Below are 21,211 nucleotides of genomic sequence, written 5' to 3'. Positions count from 1 at the left end.
TAATTTAGGTATCCTGTATTATAGATAATTAAGATCTATGACAACGTTGTACAATACATTTGTAAATACAAAAGCTACTTGTATTGGATAGTACTTATGTACGTACGTCGGGTAGGGTGTCTGGATGGAGAGAGTGGGTGTGGGTGTGGGGAGAGGGTCACTGCCCCTCAACTGTGAAGACGAGGTGGTCAAAATATGGGCAGACATTGATCGAGATTGAGGATGCTAGTTTACACACACTCGAGTTTCAAAGTGTGTAACATATGAAGGTGATGGATTCGTTTCTTTTTAATGGTCAACTTGGAATCTCTGGAGGAACATTAATATTTACTGTCTTTACATAAGAGTGAAAGACGAGGAATCGGGATGTGTGTGTGTGTGTGTGTGTGGCACACCTCCCCCTCATCCAAGTGTTGATAAAATCTTCGCATTTGGGCAAAAACGACGGAGACTTTCAGACAAAATGAATTGGCCTGAAACATTTTCACTGTGTATTTCCATCATTAAATACCCCATGTAACAAATGCCTAGTGATTCGTTTGAAACCCAATATAGTTGTTTGGTAGTAATGTAAATATGAATTAACATTTTTATCCAGATCAGGACATTTTCGTTTAATCCGGGGGAAATAATCCTGCCCCCCACCCACCCACCCCCTTACAACAATGAAAGCCCATATGCACGTGTGTCTTTATAAGTGTATATAATGCATGCTAGTTTACTTTGACGTTGTGTGTGTGCATTAATCTCTTTTAGTGTTGCATCGCCTTTCCATATGCATAATTGTATTTTAATTATTTCTGTTTTGACTTGCGATATGCTTAAAAATGACCTATTTTTGAGAGGACACTTTTTGTAATGCGGAATAACTGGTTTGGGCAATACTTAGTATAAAATAAGTATGTTTGTGTGTGTTTGAGGGGGGGGGGGGGTGGTGGTTAAAAATATGCTAAATAACAAAAGAAATGCTTATATTTTAATACATTTTTTTTTCATGATACAATTAATTAGGTAAAGTGACTGAAAAATAGGTCAAACTGGTCTGTTATGCACACCATCTCCCAAACGACAATGATCAGAAATGTACAGAACATTAATAAAAATACCTGTATATTAAAATGTGTTTTTGTTGTGTGTTTTTTTATATATCGTTCTTAGCAGATATTGCTTTTCTCTCATCACTCTTGTTCTTAGTTATTCCGTCGTTCCTTTTCGTCATTAGTTCGGTCGCTCTCGTCGTTTTCCGGCAGTGCAGCGCGTTCCGTGTCCTTGTCACGTGCCCAGGGCTGGAGCTCTCCACTGATTAAACACCCATACAAAATGGCGCCTGCTACAGCCAGCGCGGCACACACATAGAACACATTCCTCCATTCCTCTGCAGTTTTCTTGAAATACACACATAGATTTGATCTTCACAGTAATTTAGAAATTTAATAGAAATGTTCGGGGCGGTATAGGGCAAGGTTGACGTAGGTATTCAGTGACGTAGCCAGCATGAAGCAGACGAGGCGATTGCTTCTTCTGGAATTTCCCCAGATTTATTTTATTTTTCCCATGACACTGATATTTATTTTACAGGTCTGGGTTTGCCTCGGCGGGTTTTTTTTTCCTCTCTGGCTACGCCCAAGTATTTTGTTAGCATCAACAACAAAATATAAGATTCATTTTACATTATACTCGAACAAAATAAAGAAAAAGAAAGAAGATGCATTAAATGGATTACTTTTCATGAAACCAGTCACGCATACAACAATTTAAATAAAGATAAAACTATGGGCCTATATTTTCGAAGCTATATCGTAGCGCTACAGTATCTTAAAACCGCCGTAGGCTATGACGTTACTATGGTCAGGCTTGTACCCTCACTAGAAATTGTAACCCCCCCCCCCCCACACACACACACACACACCCCTCACCACACACACACTTCAGATACCGTTCATAAGGACCTGCATAAGAATGGGCAAACGGCCCAAATACATGAGGTATGTAGGTCTAGTGGTCTACAGTAATTCATAATAGAATGCTTGAATCTTAATATATATATATATACTATATATATATATATATATATATATATAATAGCATCTTTACACTTTAATCCGACGCCGATATAACCGTAAATGAAATGTGTTGAGTGCGTCGTTAAATAAAACATTTCCTTTAATCTTTAAAGGCATATTGTCACAGACCACCGACCTATTAAATAACCTAACAAAGTATTACGTGAAAAATATGTATCTGATTTGTACCAAAATGTACTTGATTCAACAATCTAATTAACCATCATACTCCACTTATTAATGATATTTTGTAAAAAAAAAAAAATGAATTATGGCAATGGTCCATAATTTAAAAATTAATATTGCCAAGAGGATTTACATTGATTTCATTCCATCATGGTTTAGTTAAGGTGATTCAATAGTCAGATTTGGTTTCCAAACATTGATGTAATTTTCATTTATTATCTACTTTTGGAGAAATAAGATCCTTAAATCTGTGACAGTATGCCTTTAAAAGGGGTCATCTCAGAGTTGCAGTATGAGCAAAACTATGTATTCCTTTTTCTTGAAAAATGAATTGCATGTCGTACAATGGTCAATGGATAATAGCTAGTTAATAAGGGATCGGTAACGCTGCAAATCCCTTATTGACTGCATGGTCCTGTTCCTGTATGTCAAATTCAATGAAAATCGGATGACAAATGTAGTAGGCAGAGCAGTGATGTATTTTCTATTTTTAGTGAAAGTGGCCTTGACCCTTGACGCAAAAAGGGGACACGTAAGCTCGTTCAACATGTCCTTTATCTTAATCTTATAACTGAAGTTGCATGACACTCGGTTGAAATATGAAGTCGTTTGAGCAGTGATGTCATAATTTCTATTTTGAGGACAAGTGACCTTGACCTCTGACACAGAACGGCGGAACGAGAACTCGTTCAAGATATCATGATCCTATTTCTATATACCGGTATGACGTTTCATGAAATTCGGATAAGAAATGGAGTCGCTAAGAGCGCTGGCCTTTTTTCTTTCTTCTTTTTTTTTTTTGGGGGGGGGGGGGGGGGGGGGGGGGGGGAGAAAAAAATGACCTTGACCTTTAACAGAGATGCGAAGCGCCATCTCGTTCAAGACATCACGTCAAGCTTCTAGGTATAGGTTAGAAGGCATTAAGACCTTTCTTCAGAAATAAGAAGGGGGTGGAGCGAGGCGGAGCCCGTTCTTATTTCTGAAGAAACATCTTAAGCCTATTAAAGGGACATTCCTGACTTTGTTGCAATGCTATAAAGTTTCCGGCTAATAAAACCTTTTTTAATTGTTAGAATGACAATTTACTTACATTTCCTTGTCCAGAATATCTATATCTGTATATCCAATGTGTTTTTGGTCCCCCAAATGTTCGTAGTAGCTCAATATGCATTTTTGCCAAATATTTTTTCGTACGTATCAATTTATTTTTCCCTTCAACCGTCAAATAGTCTATTTTTAGACGGCGGATTCCCTTCGACTTGTCATGCATTTGAAGCGCATCACGTGACCTTTTTGTGACGTAGAGCACATGTAAATACCATGCTGCCTGGTCATTTCGTACCCTAGTCATTTCGTACCATTGCAAAAAGTCATTTCGTACTTTAGTTATTTCATACCATTGTGAGAAGTCTTTCCATACCATAGTCATTTCATACCAGTATATAAAAAACGAATCGACCATAGCATAAAAGCAGTGTTTTTTTGTTTTGTTTTTTAAATTTACTTTGACAGTTTGAAAATCTGAACACATTATTGTGCAGCATATCGTTATTGATTTACCATAACACCTGTCAACTGTTATTTCCATTTTACCTGACAAGAGCCGTATTTGGTATGTACTACTAACGGCCAACTTCGATGTTTTCTGAAATTGGCTCCAATTGACCAAAGTGTGCTTTTTTCATAATTAATAAATATCCTAATAATTATAAATAAATAAATAAATATGAACAATTTTTTTCAGTTACCAGCTGAAATGGTCGAATATTACTTATTATTACTTATTATTTTATTTGTTTAAGAAATAAACAATAACAACCACTGAAAACATTGACTACCCTATCGATTACCAAATCAGCCAATTGCTCATGTTTATAGACAATGACAATATTTTTATTTTTTTTGCTGATCAGAAACGCCCTTAAATTAACAACAAATTTGTTTCAGTGTATGGTACGAAATGACTTGATCTTTTTTTAGGGACAAAATTAAATATTTAATGATTTATAAAGTCAGTTGCAGGTGGTGTTTTGATCTTATATACGTAATTAGATTGGGTACGATATGACTTTCAATTTTGCAATGGTACGAAAGGACCAAATTAGGTACGAAATGACTATGGTACAAAAGAACCAAGCTACGAAATGACTATGGTACGAAAGGACCAAGGTACGAAGTGACTAGCAACCGGCCGAAACGACCAGATACGCATAAAATTGCACCATCACAGTATTATGAGTATAATGCTTGGGTTGGGGAGAGTTGACTAATGGACAAAGTTCCGATCTTTCCAACATCTATAGATCTCTATAGCTATAAGTACAAGTGACCCTAACCCTAAATGCTAGAACGATCAGCAGGCTTGCCAAGCCGAAGGCAATAGAAAAGAGACAAGATAAAAAAAGTTGTTGAAGTTGAAAAAAAAGAGTTGAAATCTTGGAATTGTTATCGACGAAAAAAAAAATTGTAATACTACTGACTTGTAGGAAACAAATGGAAAGTCGTTGGTAATCAATGCAAAACATCAATATTAAAAAAATAAATAACATTAAAAACGTGCTTTCCATACGGTTCGTCCACTGGACAATTCGTCCACGGACGATTGATCCACTCGATGACTGCATTTTTTTCATACATATTAATAGTTATTTCTTTGACATTGTAATCGTTTCTTAACATTATTTTGTGGTATACTATAACCCAAAAAGTAAAATAGAGTTAGAATTCAACATTAATATCCATTTTTTATTAACTGTTTGTATTCATTATCATGCCCCGGACGATTCGTCCACTCACTCGTACATTACCTCGCATGTCACGATTAGGCAAATAGGTAATGCAAGCCTCCGCGTCGGAAGACTTTATTACACCCCCCCCCCCCCCCCCCCCCCCCATGTCATGTTCTCCTTCAATGGCGTACATTATATCCACTGTACCCTCCCTCGTTACATGTTATCCCCATATGCCTAATAACCTCGAAATAAAATAAAAACTCGATTTTGTGGTTCCGTTGACTGGTGATCACATTGAGTCAGTTTTGTCGGAATCGAACGAAAGGATCGGCGATCTCCGTAACCCCCCCCCCCCCCAAAAAAAAAAAAAAAAAAAAAAAAAAAAAAAAAAACCGCGCACTTACTGAAATGTGCATCTGCTAGATCGGGGAACTTTCTCGGATTGAATCATTGCTAAAACTAGGTTGTAGAATCGAACTTTTTGTTGAACTTTGGAGTAATCATCTATCAACAATCGGAGAAGTTTGGTCATAACCCCTACCCACCCCCCTATGAAAATCTCAACGGATTTACACGATTTGGAAAAACGACCCTTAGAGACCCAGAAAAAGCGGAAAATCCGGCATATGCCGGAAAACTTTCACCCATGGAAATGTACTGGGGAAATAAAAACCCAGTGGACGAATCGTCCGGAACTGATTTTTTGTAGCGGACGAATCGTCTCGAGTTCCTCAGTGGACGAATTTTCATTGGACGAATCGTCCGTGGACAAATTGTCCTGTGGACGAATCGTCCGTGGACAAATTGTCCTGTGGACGAATCGACTGCATCCCAAAAACGTGTACTCACCGAAGCCATGTTGAATATTGCATTGTGGGAAATTTGTGTTCTCGTCATCACTGCGACCTCTGACCTTCACCTTTCCGCGAGGATTTCAAATAATCGAGCCATGGGGAATCCCGAAAGTATTATTCTATGTAAGTATTTCAATTTCGCACTTTTCATTGATTTTTTTTACACAAAAATATTACAGGTGAGTTTACTAATCCATATTACTGTCTATTTTATTAGCTTTAAAGTCAGGAATGTCCCTTTAACCGATCTAGACGGCATTTCATAGGTTCATTACATTTTGGTATGAGCGAGGCAAGCGTCACTGCGTGTTCGCGCCAGTTGTTTTGACGTCATTCGTAGGTAGCTCTTGGTTGATGATGTCTGGCCAATTGACTTTGTGTCGAAGTAATTTTGGTCACGTGACTTGTTATTAAGACGGCTTTTTTGGTGTGTCTTCACGATTAAGACGATCGAAATGCTGATATCCGATTGGTTGAATTAGAGAAAAACCGAGGAAAAGGCGTCTTAAAAAAATTCAAATAAGAAATGATGTCGCTAGAACAGTGACGCCGAATTTCTATTTTGTCACAGACAGGCGAAATACGAACTCGTTCAAGATAATTATCATGATCTTATTCCGTTATTTTATGTCAACTTATTTTCGTGCTTATATCCAATTAAGGTTCAAGCACGCTGTCTTGGGTACACACACCTCAGCTATCTGGGCTGTCTGTTCAGGACAGTGGGTTAGTGGTCAGTGAGAGAGAAGAGGGTGTAGTGGTCTTATACCAACCCATAGATTCGTTAAAACTCGCTCTTAGTGGGAGCCGGAACCGGGCTGCGAACCCAGTAACTACCAGCCTTATGTTCGATGGCTTAACTACGACACCACCGAGGCCGGTTTTTGACGATTCATCACGAGTGGATAATAAATTACTTACATTTGGAGTTAACACCCCTGCTACTAAAGGCGCAATCATACCCGGTATCGTAGCAAGAGTATTACTAATTCCTAGGAGAACTCCAGAATACCTGAAAATAACGAAAAATCTCGAATTTTTACTATTTTTGCAGGAATTTGATTTTGTGTCTTTGTCAGGTAAAAGAAATACATCACTTAATTAATTAATTTTTGAAGGAATTTGATATTTATTTTGTCTTTGTCAGGGGAAAAATACATAATAATAATAATAATAATAATAATTATTATTATTATTATTAGTAGTAGTAGTAGTAGTAGTAGTAGTAGTAGTAGTAGTAGTAGTAGTAGTAGTAGTAGTAGTAGTAGTAGTAGTAGTAGTAGTATAATATAACATAATAAACTAAAATATTTAAAACAAAATTAAAACAAAAACTAACAAAAATAAAAACGAAACAAATAACAACAAAAATAATATTAAACACCTCTATAAAATCCCAATCTCCCTTCCCCATACACAATCACCCCCCCCTAACAAAAACAACAACAATCCCCCCAAACAAAACACCAAACAACCCCAACCCCCCCCCCCCCCCCCCCAACAAACAACAACAAATAAAAACAAACCAATGTAACTAAACAAACAAGCAAGAAAGCGAACTGTGATATTATATGATATGTGTAGGCCTACTCACCTGGGCGCGATGTCGACGTGGCTGACCATGTAGCCCGCCTTGTTGATGCCCATGGCGCTGACGCACAGACACAGCAGCACGACGCCCACCACGCGCTGCTCACACGTCACAAACCCAGCACCCACCAGGAACGAGGCCGCCAGCCAGAACGCTGAAACACGTGGCAGACGCATAAGGCCGAATTTACACTGCCTGTTTTAGACTTACACACGTGTAACTAACTAGAAGCAATTATAATGCCGAATTTACACTGCCTGTTTTAGACTTACACACGTGTAACTAACTAGAAGCAATTATAATGATTATACACGGGCGTTTGAGAGATACAGGCATCGTAATCTCGGCCCATTATTTATTTACGTTTTGTCTGCAGATTAAAAACATCTGTAGTTCAAATGAAATCAGGGGCGGATCCAGTGGAAGGCGCCGGTGCGTCTGTGCCAACCCCTTTTTTCTCTGTCAAAAAACAGAAAGAAAAAAAAGAAAGAAAAAAAAAAAAAAAGAAAGAAAGTAAAAGAACACATAGCCATACCATGTCCGGCGCCCAGGGTGGGATGTAGCCCAGTGGTGGAGCGCTCGCTTTGATGATGGGTCGGTCTATAATCCATCCTCGTCCGTTGGTCAATTAGACTTTTTCTCGGTTTTTCTGTGTAATAAAGGCTATGGTAGGTACTATCTCATCTGTGGGATGATGCATATTTAAAGATGTTAGCTTGCAGCTCATGTAGTGGCGACAGTCTAATGATCTCTGTAACTCTTAATCATATGTCTGACGCCATATATATAACCTTAGTTAAAATGTGTCGTTAAATAAATAAAATTTTCTTTCTTTCTTTTACGTGTATCCTGACTGTATCCTGACCTCAGTCATGTACACTCCTGCGCGTGCTGTATCCTCACCGTGGTGCAGGAGTGTAACATTCTCTTTGAGAATGGCCAATACAGCACAAATCCCCTTGTTTGGAATTTTGAGTAAAAGTCAGTATCTATCTGTGATATTTGTATTTTTGCACAGTTCTTTACACTCTTTTTATTTAAATCTTGAATTTTTATATTGATGTTGATCATCACTTTATTTGTTTGCATTACCATGGTATGACACCCAATAGCCGATGTATTTTTCGTGCTGGGGTGTCGTTAAACATTCATTTATTCATTCAGTCATATATATAAAATCTATTAAAAAGAAGGAAGGAATGGTTTATTTAACGACACACTCATTTTAATTGGGGTTATCTGGCGTTAGACACGTGGGTAAGGAATACAGACATAATAGGCTAGTCAGGAGCGTCGGAAGCAATTAAAAGTTGGTACGGCCATGAAAGCAATGTAGACTATATATGGTAAAATCTGTACTATGTGAGCGCCATAGGAAGAGAAGAAAAACGTTCCTGGCCCAAAAAGGACCGACGCCCCTGCTAGTCTTTCTGATTAGTCAGGGTCGTACCCTGATCAAAATCCTAGGGGGGGGGGGGGGCACTACTTTTTATAAACAAATGAAACACTATACAAATTAAACCCTGAGATGTGTATGCTATTTTCTGGAGTGAAAAAAAAAGTGAGATTCTCAGGGAGGCAACTGCCTGCTCCCCTCCCCCCCCTCTCCCCCCGGAGGGTACGGCCCTGTTAGCACACGCAGGCAGAATAGCACATACCACGGCCTTTGCTACCACTTTTGTGATGTTAAAAAGAAAAGAACTTACATGTGTTTTGCCAAATCTTCCTCACCAGTGTTGTACTCAGAATGTGTTTGGCCCTCACAATGTCCGCGAGCTGCCCGGCACAGATAGCGGAAATACAGGTGCATAGGTAGGGTAACGACGAGAGCATGCCATTCTGTGAACACAGACAAACAAGTATCCAGAATTAAAGGTGTATCATCTTTTAATCACCGTGGACCTTAAAGTTGCGATGCATACCCCATACCAGTCTCCATTTTAAGGGTGTTTTTGTTTTTGTTTTGTTTGTCTGTTTGTTTTGTGGGGAGGGGAGGTTTTTTTGTGTGTTTTTTCGTTTGTGTTCTGTTTTTGTGTTTTTGTTTGTTTTATTCGCTGGGTTTTTTTGTGTGTTTTTTTTTTTTTGGGAGGGGGGGGGGGGGTTGTGGTTTTTTGTTTGTTATTGTTGTTTTATTGTTTGATAGCCGCAGTGATATAATAGTATATGGTGTTTATGCCCAAAACGCAAGCCGGAAGGAAGGAAATGTTTTATTTAACGACGCACTCAACACATTTTATTTACGGTTATATGGCGTCAGACATATGGTTAAGGACCACACAGATATTGAGAGAGGAAACCAGCTATCTCCACTTCATCGGCTACTCTTTTCGATTAGCAGCAAGGGATCTTTTATATGCTCCATCCCGCAGACAGGATAGTACATACCACGGCCTTTATTACACCAGTTGTGGAGCACTGGCAGGAACGATAAATAGTCCAATGGGCCCACCGAAAAACGCAAGCCGGAGACGCAACAGTTGGACCGCATGCTCGCACGCACCGCATCCATTCTATATGAACTTTAACTTGCCTGTCTGATGTCGTACTTGAGAACTTCTTTCATGAACGTCGGTAAACTGGTCAGCAGAGTGTAGTTCGTGTAGTTGTTACAGACATGCGCAAATATGATCGCCCACAATGGCGCCGATTTCAACATGGCCAGCCAGGGGGTGGAATCACGCTAAAATGAAGTAAAGTTTGTTTTATTTAACGACGCCACAAGAGCACATTGATTTTTTTTATCTTATAATCGGCTATTGGACGTCAAACATATGGTCATTCTGACACTGTTTTTTTTAGAAGAAACCCGCTGTCGCCACATAGGCTACTCTTTTACGACAGGCAGCAAGATATCTTTTATTTGCGCTTCCTACAAGCAGGATAACACAAACCATGGCCTTTGTTGAATCAGTTATGGATCACTGGTCGGTGCAAGTGGTTTACACCTACCCACTGAGCCTTGCGGAGCACTCACTCAGGGTTTGGAGTCGGTATCTGGATTAAAAATTCCATGCCTCGACTGGGATCCGAACCCAGTACCTACCAGCCTGTAGACCGATGGCCTAACCACGACGCCACCGAGGCCGGTCGTTAAAATGAAACCCGCACAAAACCTTCAGGTTTAAGTCTTTAGCATGTTGTAGGGCATGTTGTGCACGGGTTGTCAGCAGTTACGTAACGTAACGTAAAACAAAGCGATTTCGTTTGACATCCCACCCTTTAAAAAAAGAAGCATACTGACATAACACATTCTACAACCATCCCTCAACCGTTACAGAACAGTTGAACGGCCACTAGTAGATATAACGTGAACTTTCAACTACTAGTTTTGTATATGCTAAGCTTACACAAATCGCCTACCCCACAGGGGGCGGATTATGCTTTAGGTAAGGTTTTTTTTTTAAACATCGGAGGGGACGAGAGAGTACACACATGTGGACATCAATTTAGATCTACGTGGTGGAGGGGCGGTTCAGTGCAACTGGAAAAAAAACCCATAATCCGCCCCTGCCACATACTCTAACGATCACGTTTTAAATATCTTCGCTGATAGCATTGCGCTGTCTACGTTTTGTTCCACATTTTAGTCCTTTTCTATCCTACCGTCTCATGTGTTTATTTGGGGGGGGGGGGGGGGTTACTACCTATATCACACGATCTTGCCACTTCAGACGTGATTGATTCTGGCATTGCTAACTATAAGATACCTACTAGTTTGTGACTAGTTAGTGCCGTGGTGCAGGCTAAATTCACTAGCGAGACAAGTTTCGTGTAAGATTACTGTAAATAATAGCTTAGGTTCGCTTAGCAAACTCGTTTTAAATAGGAAAATCATGGGTATGTTTGGTGCTAAACACAAAAACCTTCCTTTAAACCAGAATTCCCGTGAACGAATTTTGTACATTGTTAGCCTTTATTTTTGCTTCCTTGCATGATATAAAATATTATTAATAATGTTTGTAAAACACCGACTGTATATTTAGTGTGAATAATGTCTGTGTCCTTGTCTATCTCCCACCAAAACACCACTACCCAAGCATAATGAAAAATGTATCACCGGACGTCAAATGGAAATCTTTCTCTGCGTTCAACAGCTGTTTCAAATAAATAAAGTGTGTTATGTTTAACGACATCACTAGAGCACATTAATTTATTAATCATCGGGCTACTGGACGTCAAACATTTGGTAATTTTAACATATAGTCTTAGAAAGGAAACCCATTACATTGTTTCCATTAGTAGCAAGGTTTTTTTTTTATATGCACCATCCCACAGACAGGGTAGCACATACCACGGCCGTTGATATACCAGTCGTGGTGTACTGGCTGGAACGAGATATAGCCCAATGGGCCCAACGATGGGGATCGATCCTAGACCAACAGCGCATCAAACGAGCACTTTACCACTGTGCTACGTCCCACCCCTTCAGTTGTTTCAAGGAAGGAAGGACATTTTTTATTTAACGACGCATTCAACACATTTTATTTACGGTTATATGGCTTCAGACATATGGTTAAGGACCACACAGATATAGAGAGAGGAAACCTGCTGTTTCCACTTCATGGGCAACCCTTTTCGATTAGCAGAAAGGGATCTTTTATATGCACCATCCCACAGTACGTACCACGGCCTTTGTTACACCTGTTGTGGAGCACTGGCCGGAACGAGAAATAGCCCAATGGGTCCACCGACGGCGTCAGTTGTTCCAAAGTCCAGAGTTTGGCCTTCAGAGGTGGTCTTCTGGCCAGGTCTGGTTTCACAATTGGATGAGTAGTGGAAATGGCAATCAAGGACGGATCTAGTGTTTTCGAGGGGTGGTGGTGGTACATTTAAACCAGTCTGATTAAAATCAGCTTTACTGGCCTACCAGTTATTAGCCAGTGGAGCGGATTTTTAACCAAGTTGACATTTAAACGCAGTCGAAAGTGTCAGTGCTTTAATAAAAAATAAACTAGGGGGATAAAATGGGTCCCGGGTCAGGCATGCTCGAACCTCTAGTGGTATATGAGCATGTAAATACATATCGGCGTGGCAGGATAAAACCCCAACAACTCAACCGGCGATTGAACCCCAATATTCCCTTTAGATTCGTCCCTGGTGTAAATAATTTAAATTTACAAACCTTAAGACCGCCCTTCAAACCTATCGAATTTTCAATAAAGTCTTGTTCTAGCTCTGTGATGGTGTTGTGCTGACTGGGTGTGTCTGCCACCACGAAGAACCAAACTACTGCCCACAGTAGAGTGCCGCCACCTAGCGAGCAGTCGAAACATTACATGTCACATCACATGGCATTACATGACATCACAGTTCATATATTATGTATCATATAGTGATCACATATCACAAATATTCAATATGTACCTTAGCGTTACGCACCTGTCATGCTGTGTTTTGTCGAGTTATGTCACGTCATATCTCATGTCACATTACGTCACACCACGTCATATATCATATACTAAATCATACAACATATCATATAGCCTATATCATATCATATCATATCATATCATATCATATCTTATTATATACATGGCAATGAAATATATAGAGCTACGGAAACGATAAAAATCATATCTGGTGAAAAGTCATATTTTCGCTGTATTTTAGCTAAAGTGAAAATATAGAAATAATATTTACTTTTTTTGTAAAAGTGCATGATTAAATTATCCCCCTTTATCTCGTTTCTTCGTATTTAAATTTGATTATTACCAATACATCTGATCGAATTTGAAAAAAAAAAAAAAAAGTAATTTAAACAACTGTACCTTTGAAAAAGGGATACGAAGTGCAATTACGATAAAATATCTAAAACGAATTGAATATGAAGCTGCATAATGATGACACAATGTAGTGTCATCGAGTGTAAGTGTAAGAATTTAACGGCATTCCATTCGTTTTGTTTTTGTGAGAGTATTTGGAGGATCACTGTGGTGCGGTGCGGTGTGGTGTGGTATCGTATCGGATCGTATCGTATCGTATCGTATCATATCATATCATATATCATATATCATATCATATCATATCATATAATATCATATCATATAATATCATATCATATCATATCATATCATATATCATATCTTATCTTATCTTATCTTATCTTATCTTATCAGCTATCGTATCATATATTATTATGACATGACATGTCATGTCATGACATGACATGACATGTCATGACATGATATAACATAACATATGATATATGTCAAATCCTGTGATGTCATACCATACCATGGACATGAACATGACATATGTGATATATGATATATAATATATAATATATGGTACATCGTATGAACATTTTGGCAACCATATATCATTAGATGAATGTTCATTTCCTTCGAGTACTACCTGTGAGGTAAAATATAGACCCCCAGCCGTTGTCGAATCCGTAGGCACACATGAAGCCGGAAAGACCAAATGTGAGGATTGTTCCCACAGCCGCACCTAGAAAAGATCAAAATTATATAACAGGCGTATTTTTAAGGTATCTAAAGTTTGTGATATACAGAACTACCGTATGTGTGTGTGTGTGTGTGTGTGTGTGTGTGTGTGTGTAAGAGAGAGAGAGAGAGAGAGAGAGAGAGAGAGAGAGAGAGAGCGCGCGAGAGAGAGAGAGAGAGAGAGAGAGAGAGAGAGAGAGAGAGAGAGAGAGAGAGAGAGAGAGAGTTGAAAGATAAAGAGAGAGAATTGAAAGATACAGAGAGACAGCAACAGAAAGACAGACAGTTAGACAGACAGACATACGGACAGACCGAGAAAGAGCGGAACAAAGGTCATGGGCATTGTTCCTCTAAGTAGGTCAGAGACACGGGCGGGGGTTGTTCATGGGAGGAAGTCGGTTACGCACCTACACACCAAGGTCGTACACCTGCACCAAGGTCATTGTCTCCTAACACACATCAAGGTCAAGGTCACGGAAAAGTAGGTCATGACCCCATACATGCCTCTTTACTATTTCAGAAGAAAGACTGATGCAGGGACTAAGCTAATAGGCAGGCACGTAGACACGCAGACAGACAAATGGACGGACATATATATTTACTAATACATGTATATAACTTCAAATTACAGAAGAAAAAAAAAGAGCTAAAGCACGAGACAGACAAGCAGACTAGCCGAACCATGTCAACGCATTGCTGTATAAATTAAAGGCGACGCCACACGACACGAATGCCTCGTACGAGAATAGCTACGAGAATAACCGATTGCTTAGCAACCGATGACATCGTAATGTTTGTCTTGTCAATCCTCGTACTCTGTTTCACTCTTACCGGAATAGCTGAACGATATGAGCTTGCTTCGTTCAAACTTGGGAGACCACCGCCCGAACATCGAGTGCATGGCGGGAAACGAAACACCCTGGAGAAAGAAAGAAAAAGACATGTTTTATTTAACGATGCACTCAACACATTTTATTTACGGTTATATGGCGTCAGGCATATGGTTAAGGACCACACAGATATTGAGACAGGAAACCCGTTGTCGCCACTTCATGGGCTGCTTTTTTTTTTTTTTTAATTAGCAGCAATGGTTCTTTTATATGCACCATCCCACAAACAGGGTAGTACATGCCACAGTCTTTGATGTACCAGTCGTGGTACACTGGCTGGAACGGGAAATAGTCCAATAAAGGATCGATCCCAGACCGACCGCGCATCGAGCGAGCGCTTTACCACTGGGCTACGTCCCGCCCACACACTTGAAACACTACATGGCGTACCCAGACTTGTATATTGAGGGGTGGTGGCGGGCACCTACATCGGGGGACACCAACACCGTCTACGAGTTGTATTATGTGGTGACATGCATATATAGAAGGTGATAGGGGAACATGAGATGTAACTGGGAGACCATGCACACCTGTAGCCAGAATTTGTTGGGGGTTTTTTGTGTGTGTTTTTTTGTTGTTGTTTGTTTTTGGTTAGTTTTTTTTTTTTTTTTTTTTTTTTGGGGGGGGGTCGTTTAGGCTTATGGTGAGGCACGAAGTGCCGAGTTGCTAGGGGGGTCGGGGTCATATTGAAAAAAAAAAGCGGCTGGTAAGAGGGGGGGGAGGGGGTCCATTGGCTACGGGCCTGCCATGGCTCCCATGTCTCCTCGCCCCCTAGCCCCCTAGCTGCCGAATCCAATCTACGTGAACCTTTTGCGGTTCAAATCTCGAGTTCATTTCATAGGAAAGTTTCTACGTGGTGCATTCACAAAATCTCCTATCAACCCCTACTACCCCCAACCATCAGCTTCGTTACTCACCGCTCCAAAGCCGATGAGAAATCGTAGCGCGTACAGCAGATAGACGCTGGTCCTAGCGCCTATAGGGGTGAGGGTGGTACAGACGCCAACTAGGGTCATGGCGTACCCCCACACCCTTCTAGTTCCGTACCTAGCGGCTAGCCACCCACCGGGCAACTGGGTGAAAATGTAGCCGTAGAAATACATGGCGAGAACACGTGACCTAACAGACTTGTCCCAGTCGAATTCTCCTTCCTGGAAAGAAAAAACAGAAAGAAAGAAATGTTTATTTAACGACGCACTCAACTCATTTTATTTATGGTTATATGGCGTCAGACAGGACCACACAGATATTGAAAGAAGAAACCCGCTGTCGCCACTTCATGGGCTACTCTTTTTCGATTAGCAGCAAGGGATCTTTTATATGCACCATCTCACAGACAGGGTAGTACATACCACGGCCTTTGATATATCAACCGTGGTGCACTGGCTGTGACGAGAAATTGCCCATTGGGCCCACCGACGGGGATCGATCCCACACCGACCGCGCATCGAACGAGCGCTGTATCACTGGGCTACGGGGAAAAAGAAGAAACAAAAGAAGATATAATTATCTGATAAAGAGGGTATCTGAGGCGCTTTGATCGCAGGATCGAATCCCGTCGGTAGACCATTTCTCTGACTGTGTTATTTCTCGTCACAACGACTGCCCCACGACTGGTGTGTCAAAAAACGTGGTATATGAGAAAGTGCATATAAATGACCGCTTATGTTAATAGGAAAATCCCCCGCCCGCTACCGACCCCGGTCGAGCTTCTGGTGCTCCCTTGCACTTCCCAGCGCGGGTGGCCCCCTCTCCCACCCACCCCGACCTTTTTCCAGTCCTGGACGGAGGAGCCGGGTCGGGGCACCTGCGCCTATTACAGGCGTGCGCTACAACAGCCTGTTCTGAATGTGCCTGCAAAACCCTTTGACATGACCTGACCTGACGGGAAAATGTTTCGTTTAAGACTACTATAGTCCTGTATATACAGGACTGTAGTATATGTGTCCGAATCATTACATCTTTGACAGCATATGGGGAATTATTGTACAATGCGATTTAGTAATAACAAAATTAACAACTGGAACTCTTTGTAGAATATTTACACGCATAATTCAAAATAGCTGTACACTCAGATATCACTAATATATATACTGTATATACATATATATATATATATATATATATATATATATATATATATATATATATATATATATATATATATATATATATATATATATGTAGGTAGGTAGGTAGGTAGGTAGATAGATAGATAGATATACATACATATACATATACATATACATATACATATATATTTATAAAATACCGTCACTGAGACTTCATGGTGCAGACTTCCGCACGGTCCTGTTTCATTCACAATATCATGACCACGGAGGACGCTGTCGTTGTGGCTGTTGTTGTGGTTGTTGTAGTCGTCTGACCGCACCATGCAGATGATGGCCATGCTGATGTTGACACGCGTTGCATAGACCAGGACGAAGCCGACAAAACTGGTATAGGCCAGAATCCATCGTTTAGATAACAGACAGGGTACTGTAATATATAAAACAACAAAACTGGTATAGGCCAGAATCCATCGTTTAGATAACAGACAGTGTACTGTAATTTATAAAACAACAAAACTGGTATAGGCCAGATCCATCGTTTAGATAACAGACAGGGTACTGTAATATATAAAACAACAAAACTGATATAGGCCAGAATCCATCGTTTAGATAACAGACAGGGTACTGCAATATATAAAACAACAAAACTGGTATAGGCCAGAATCCATCGTTTAGATAACAGACAGGGTACTGCAATATATAAAACAACAAAACTGGTATAGGCCAGAATCCATCGTTTAGATAACAGACAGGGTACTGCAATATATAAAACAACAAAACTGGTATAGGCCAGAATCCATCGTTTAGATAACAGACAGCGTACTGTAATATATAAAACAACAAAACTGGTATAGGCCAGAATCCATCGTTTAGATAATAGAGTATCGTAATATATAACAAACACAATTGATGTAACCAGAATCCGTCGTTGAGAAAACAAACAGTGTACTTTAATATATGTCAACAAAATTGATGTAGCCAGAATTCATCGTTTAGACAACAAACCTGTGTACTTTAATATATGTCAACAAAATTGATGTAGCCAGAATTCATCGTTTAGACAACAAACCTGTGTACTTTAATATATGTCAACAAAATTGATGTAGCCAGAATTCATCGTTTAGACAACAAACCTGTGTACTTTAATATATGTCAACAAAATCGATGTAGCCAGAATCCATCGTTTAGACAACAAACATGGTACTGCAATATATAAATAAACTAAACTAATGTAACCAGAATCCATCCTTTAGACAATAAACAAGGTACGGTAATATACAAGTCAACTAAACTGATGTAGCCAAAATTCACCGTTTGGGGAACAAACACGGTACTGCAATGTTGTTAAGGTGAAATTTCCGATTTAGCCCAGTCGAAGGATCGAATCTCCTCTGTGGGTGGGTTTTTTTTTTTTTTTTCTGTTCTCGCCCCACCCAGTACCCCACCACTTGTGGTATGTGCTGTGCTATCTGTTGGAAAGTGCATATAAAAGATCCCTTGCTGCTAATCGAAACGATGTGGGTTTCCTCTGAAGAATACGTATTGCCATTGCGAAATTTTTTACACCAAACAGCCGATGTTTAGTTAAATAGTGGTGTCGTTAAACAGAATAAACGTTACTGTAATAAATAGTGATTATAGTCCATTTGCGTCAACCTGGAACCTGAATTAATCTGTAACATTAAATTAAATAATGCTGAAACCCATATTATTATGTTTAAACCCATACCAACTTTCACAACAAAAAAACCCTCCCCAATTAATTTTAAAAAAAGAAAGAAGAAAAACGAAAAGTAAATAAAAAAATAGTTTCTAAACAAACTGTATATATTAAATATTAATTTTGAATCAGGGAGGAAGGCAAAATGGTAGAACAGCCAAGGTACGACTGTACCCGAACTGTTACCAGTAATCTGCATTCAGTAGGGGTCGGGAAGTAGCCCAGTGGTAAAGCGTTCGCCTGATGTGCGTTCGGTTTGAGATCAATCCCCGTAGGTGGACCCATTGGGTTATTTCTCACTCCAGCCAGTGCACCACGACTGGTATATCAAAGGCCGTGGTATGTACTGCCCTGTCTGTGGGATGGTGCATATAAAAGATCCCTTGCTGCTAATCGGAAAGAGTAGCCCATGAAGTGGCGACAGCGGGTTTCCTCTCTCTATATATGTGTGGACCGTAACCATATGTCTGACGCCATATAACCGTAATTAAAATGTGTTGAGTGCGTCGTTAAATAAAACATCTACTTCCTTCCTATATTCAGTAAACAGATACTCAAGACGTGCTGATACATATACTTAAAGGCTTATATAGATTGGATGCGGCACGTGCGTGCGGTCAGGCTGTTGCGTCTCGTGCGACTGCGGCTTGCGTTTTAGGCATATATACCACATACGATTATTTCATGGCGGCAAAGACTAAAAGTCTGTCGATACGTATACATTAACGTAGCTAAATTGCAAGCTAGCGAATAAATACATTGTTTGCCCCGTGGATTGTTTGCGAAGGTGGGGTGGGGGTGGGGGTGGGGTGGGGTGGATGTGGCGTGGGGTGTGTCCGAGCGTTACGTCATATCTTGAGAGGGTGTATGAGAGATGTTGGAGGTATCGAAATGTACCAAAACAATATAGCGTTACGTAATATCTTGAGCGTGTATGGGAGGTATTGGGGTGTGTGTCGAAATTTACCCAAAATAGCTTTAAGTCATATTTGAACAACGTCAAGCACGCTTTCATTATACACACACAACCAAATTTGTTTTGCGTGTTGCGCTGTCATTTACACACTTTTAATCGTCTAAGCTGCAATGCGTCCAACATTTTGCGTAGGGGCGGGATGTAGCCTAGTGGTAAAGCGCTCACCAGCCAGTGAACCACGACTGGTATATCAAAGGCCGTGGTGTGTACTATCCTGTCTGTGTGATGGTGCATATAAACGATCACTTGCTGCTAATGGAAAATGCAGCGGATTTCCTTTCTACTCGTTATTTTACTATTTTGTTACTCTTTTCTCTAGATAGTTGGCAAGGCATTGTAGACTTAATACTTTTGGGAAATTTGTTTTTACCATTTTCAGGGAACGTTTTTAGTTATTAAATACTAAAAGATTAACTGAAATAAAAATAAATGTAATTTTTTGTGTTTGCTTTAATAAATGAATGGAAAAATATAGGGATATTTTATTAATTAATAATACATTTTCCGAGTGTTTTATAATATAAATGAAATTTTAGAATTAATTATTGGAAAAGGCTTGTTTAATATCAGGGCAGCATGACGTTGTTTAAGACAAGATGGCGATGGACTGTTGAGACATGGTGCCGCAACATGCTACAGCAAGTTTGGAGAAAACACTCTACAGAGTTCTATGGCACCAATTCATGGATATCGTTCCAGCCAGTGCACCACGACTGGTACATCAAAGGCCGTGGTATGTGCTATCCTGTTCTATGGGATGGTGCATATAAAAGATCCCCTGCTGCTAATCGAAAAGAGTAGCTCATGAAGTGGCGAGAGCTGGTTTCCTCCCTCAATATCTGTGTGGTCCTTAACCATATGTCCGACGCCATATAGCCGTAAATAAAATGTCTTGAGTGCGTAGTTATATAAAACATTTTCTTCCATTCATGGGTATTAGAAAAGGAATTTCCTCTCTAGCTCGAGTCACCTCCAGCTCTACCCCTCTACCCATTGATATTGATATCATTAAGGGGTAGGGATGGAGGTGACTCGAGTTACCTGCGCTCAAGCCTCATAATTTCTATAGCAGGCTGTTCAGAAGCCAAGAGGAAAAGAAGAAAAAGAAGAAAAAGACACATCTACAGTAATAAACAAAGACAAAAAAAGAAAGAAAGAAAAGAAAAGAAAAAAAGAAAGAAAGAAAGAAAACAAAAGAAAGAAAGAAAGAAAGAAAGAAAGAAAGAAAGAAAAGACAAAGAAAACGTTTCTTTCGTATTACCATTTTCTTCAGCTGGTAAATCGCTGGTGTGTTCGTTTGTACTTCCTCCACTCATCTTCGTCTTCTCCCAAATACCCGGAGTCAGCGCCACATTTTGTTAATATACTCAGCAACAAAAGAGGCGCGAACAGTTTAATATTTAAAACTTTTTTCATGATAAAATTAATCCGGTAAAAAAAGACTGTCAAAATGAGTATTAAATGTTCACAAGACATTGATAATTATTGAAGATACAAAAATTAATAACATTCAAACTGAATATTTTAAAAATAAAGCAGAGAAAGGTAAATTATTATTTGCGTTTCATTTGTTCATCGGTATATTTACATGCAGTTTCTGCCTTGGACCAGTGGTGGATCCGGAGGGTTTCTTCTTTCCCTTCCCTTTCATATTTGTCAAACGTAAGATACGAAATGAATT

General features: G+C 39.7%; 1 protein-coding gene across 1 annotated transcript; it reads right to left on the bottom strand.

Annotated features, from left to right (window-relative positions):
* Positions 1–803: 803 nt before the first annotated feature.
* LOC121390743 (sialin-like) lies at positions 804–20,870 on the bottom strand. The gene is made up of 11 exons (XM_041522644.1): positions 20,792–20,870; positions 17,035–17,261; positions 15,680–15,913; positions 14,704–14,791; positions 13,781–13,876; positions 12,549–12,679; positions 9,957–10,106; positions 9,133–9,265; positions 7,430–7,580; positions 6,757–6,847; positions 804–1,385 (listed from the first exon to the last, which is right to left on the bottom strand). The coding sequence occupies exons 1-11, from the start codon at positions 20,844–20,846 to the stop codon at positions 1,191–1,193; spliced, it is 1,551 nt and encodes a 516-aa protein (XP_041378578.1). The 5' UTR covers positions 20,847–20,870; the 3' UTR covers positions 804–1,190.
* Positions 20,871–21,211: the final 341 nt, after the last annotated feature.

The sequence above is a fragment of the Gigantopelta aegis genome, chromosome 15, assembly GCF_016097555.1.
Source record: "Gigantopelta aegis isolate Gae_Host chromosome 15, Gae_host_genome, whole genome shotgun sequence".
NCBI lineage: Eukaryota > Metazoa > Mollusca > Gastropoda > Neomphalida > Peltospiridae > Gigantopelta > Gigantopelta aegis.
This window is presented reverse-complemented; position numbering and strand designations above follow the sequence as displayed.

Coding starts and splice junctions, on each gene's coding strand:
- LOC121390743 (XM_041522644.1), bottom strand. CDS start 20,846: ATGAGTGGAGGAAGTACAAACGAACACACCAGCGATTTACCAGCTGAA. Junction 12,680..13,780: donor GTCTATATTTTACCTCACAG/GTAGTACTCGAA, acceptor ACTGCTCGCTAG/GTGGCGGCACTCTACTGTGG. Junction 9,266..9,956: donor TCAAGTACGACATCAGACAG/GCAAGTTAAAGT, acceptor CTGTGTTCACAG/AATGGCATGCTCTCGTCGTT.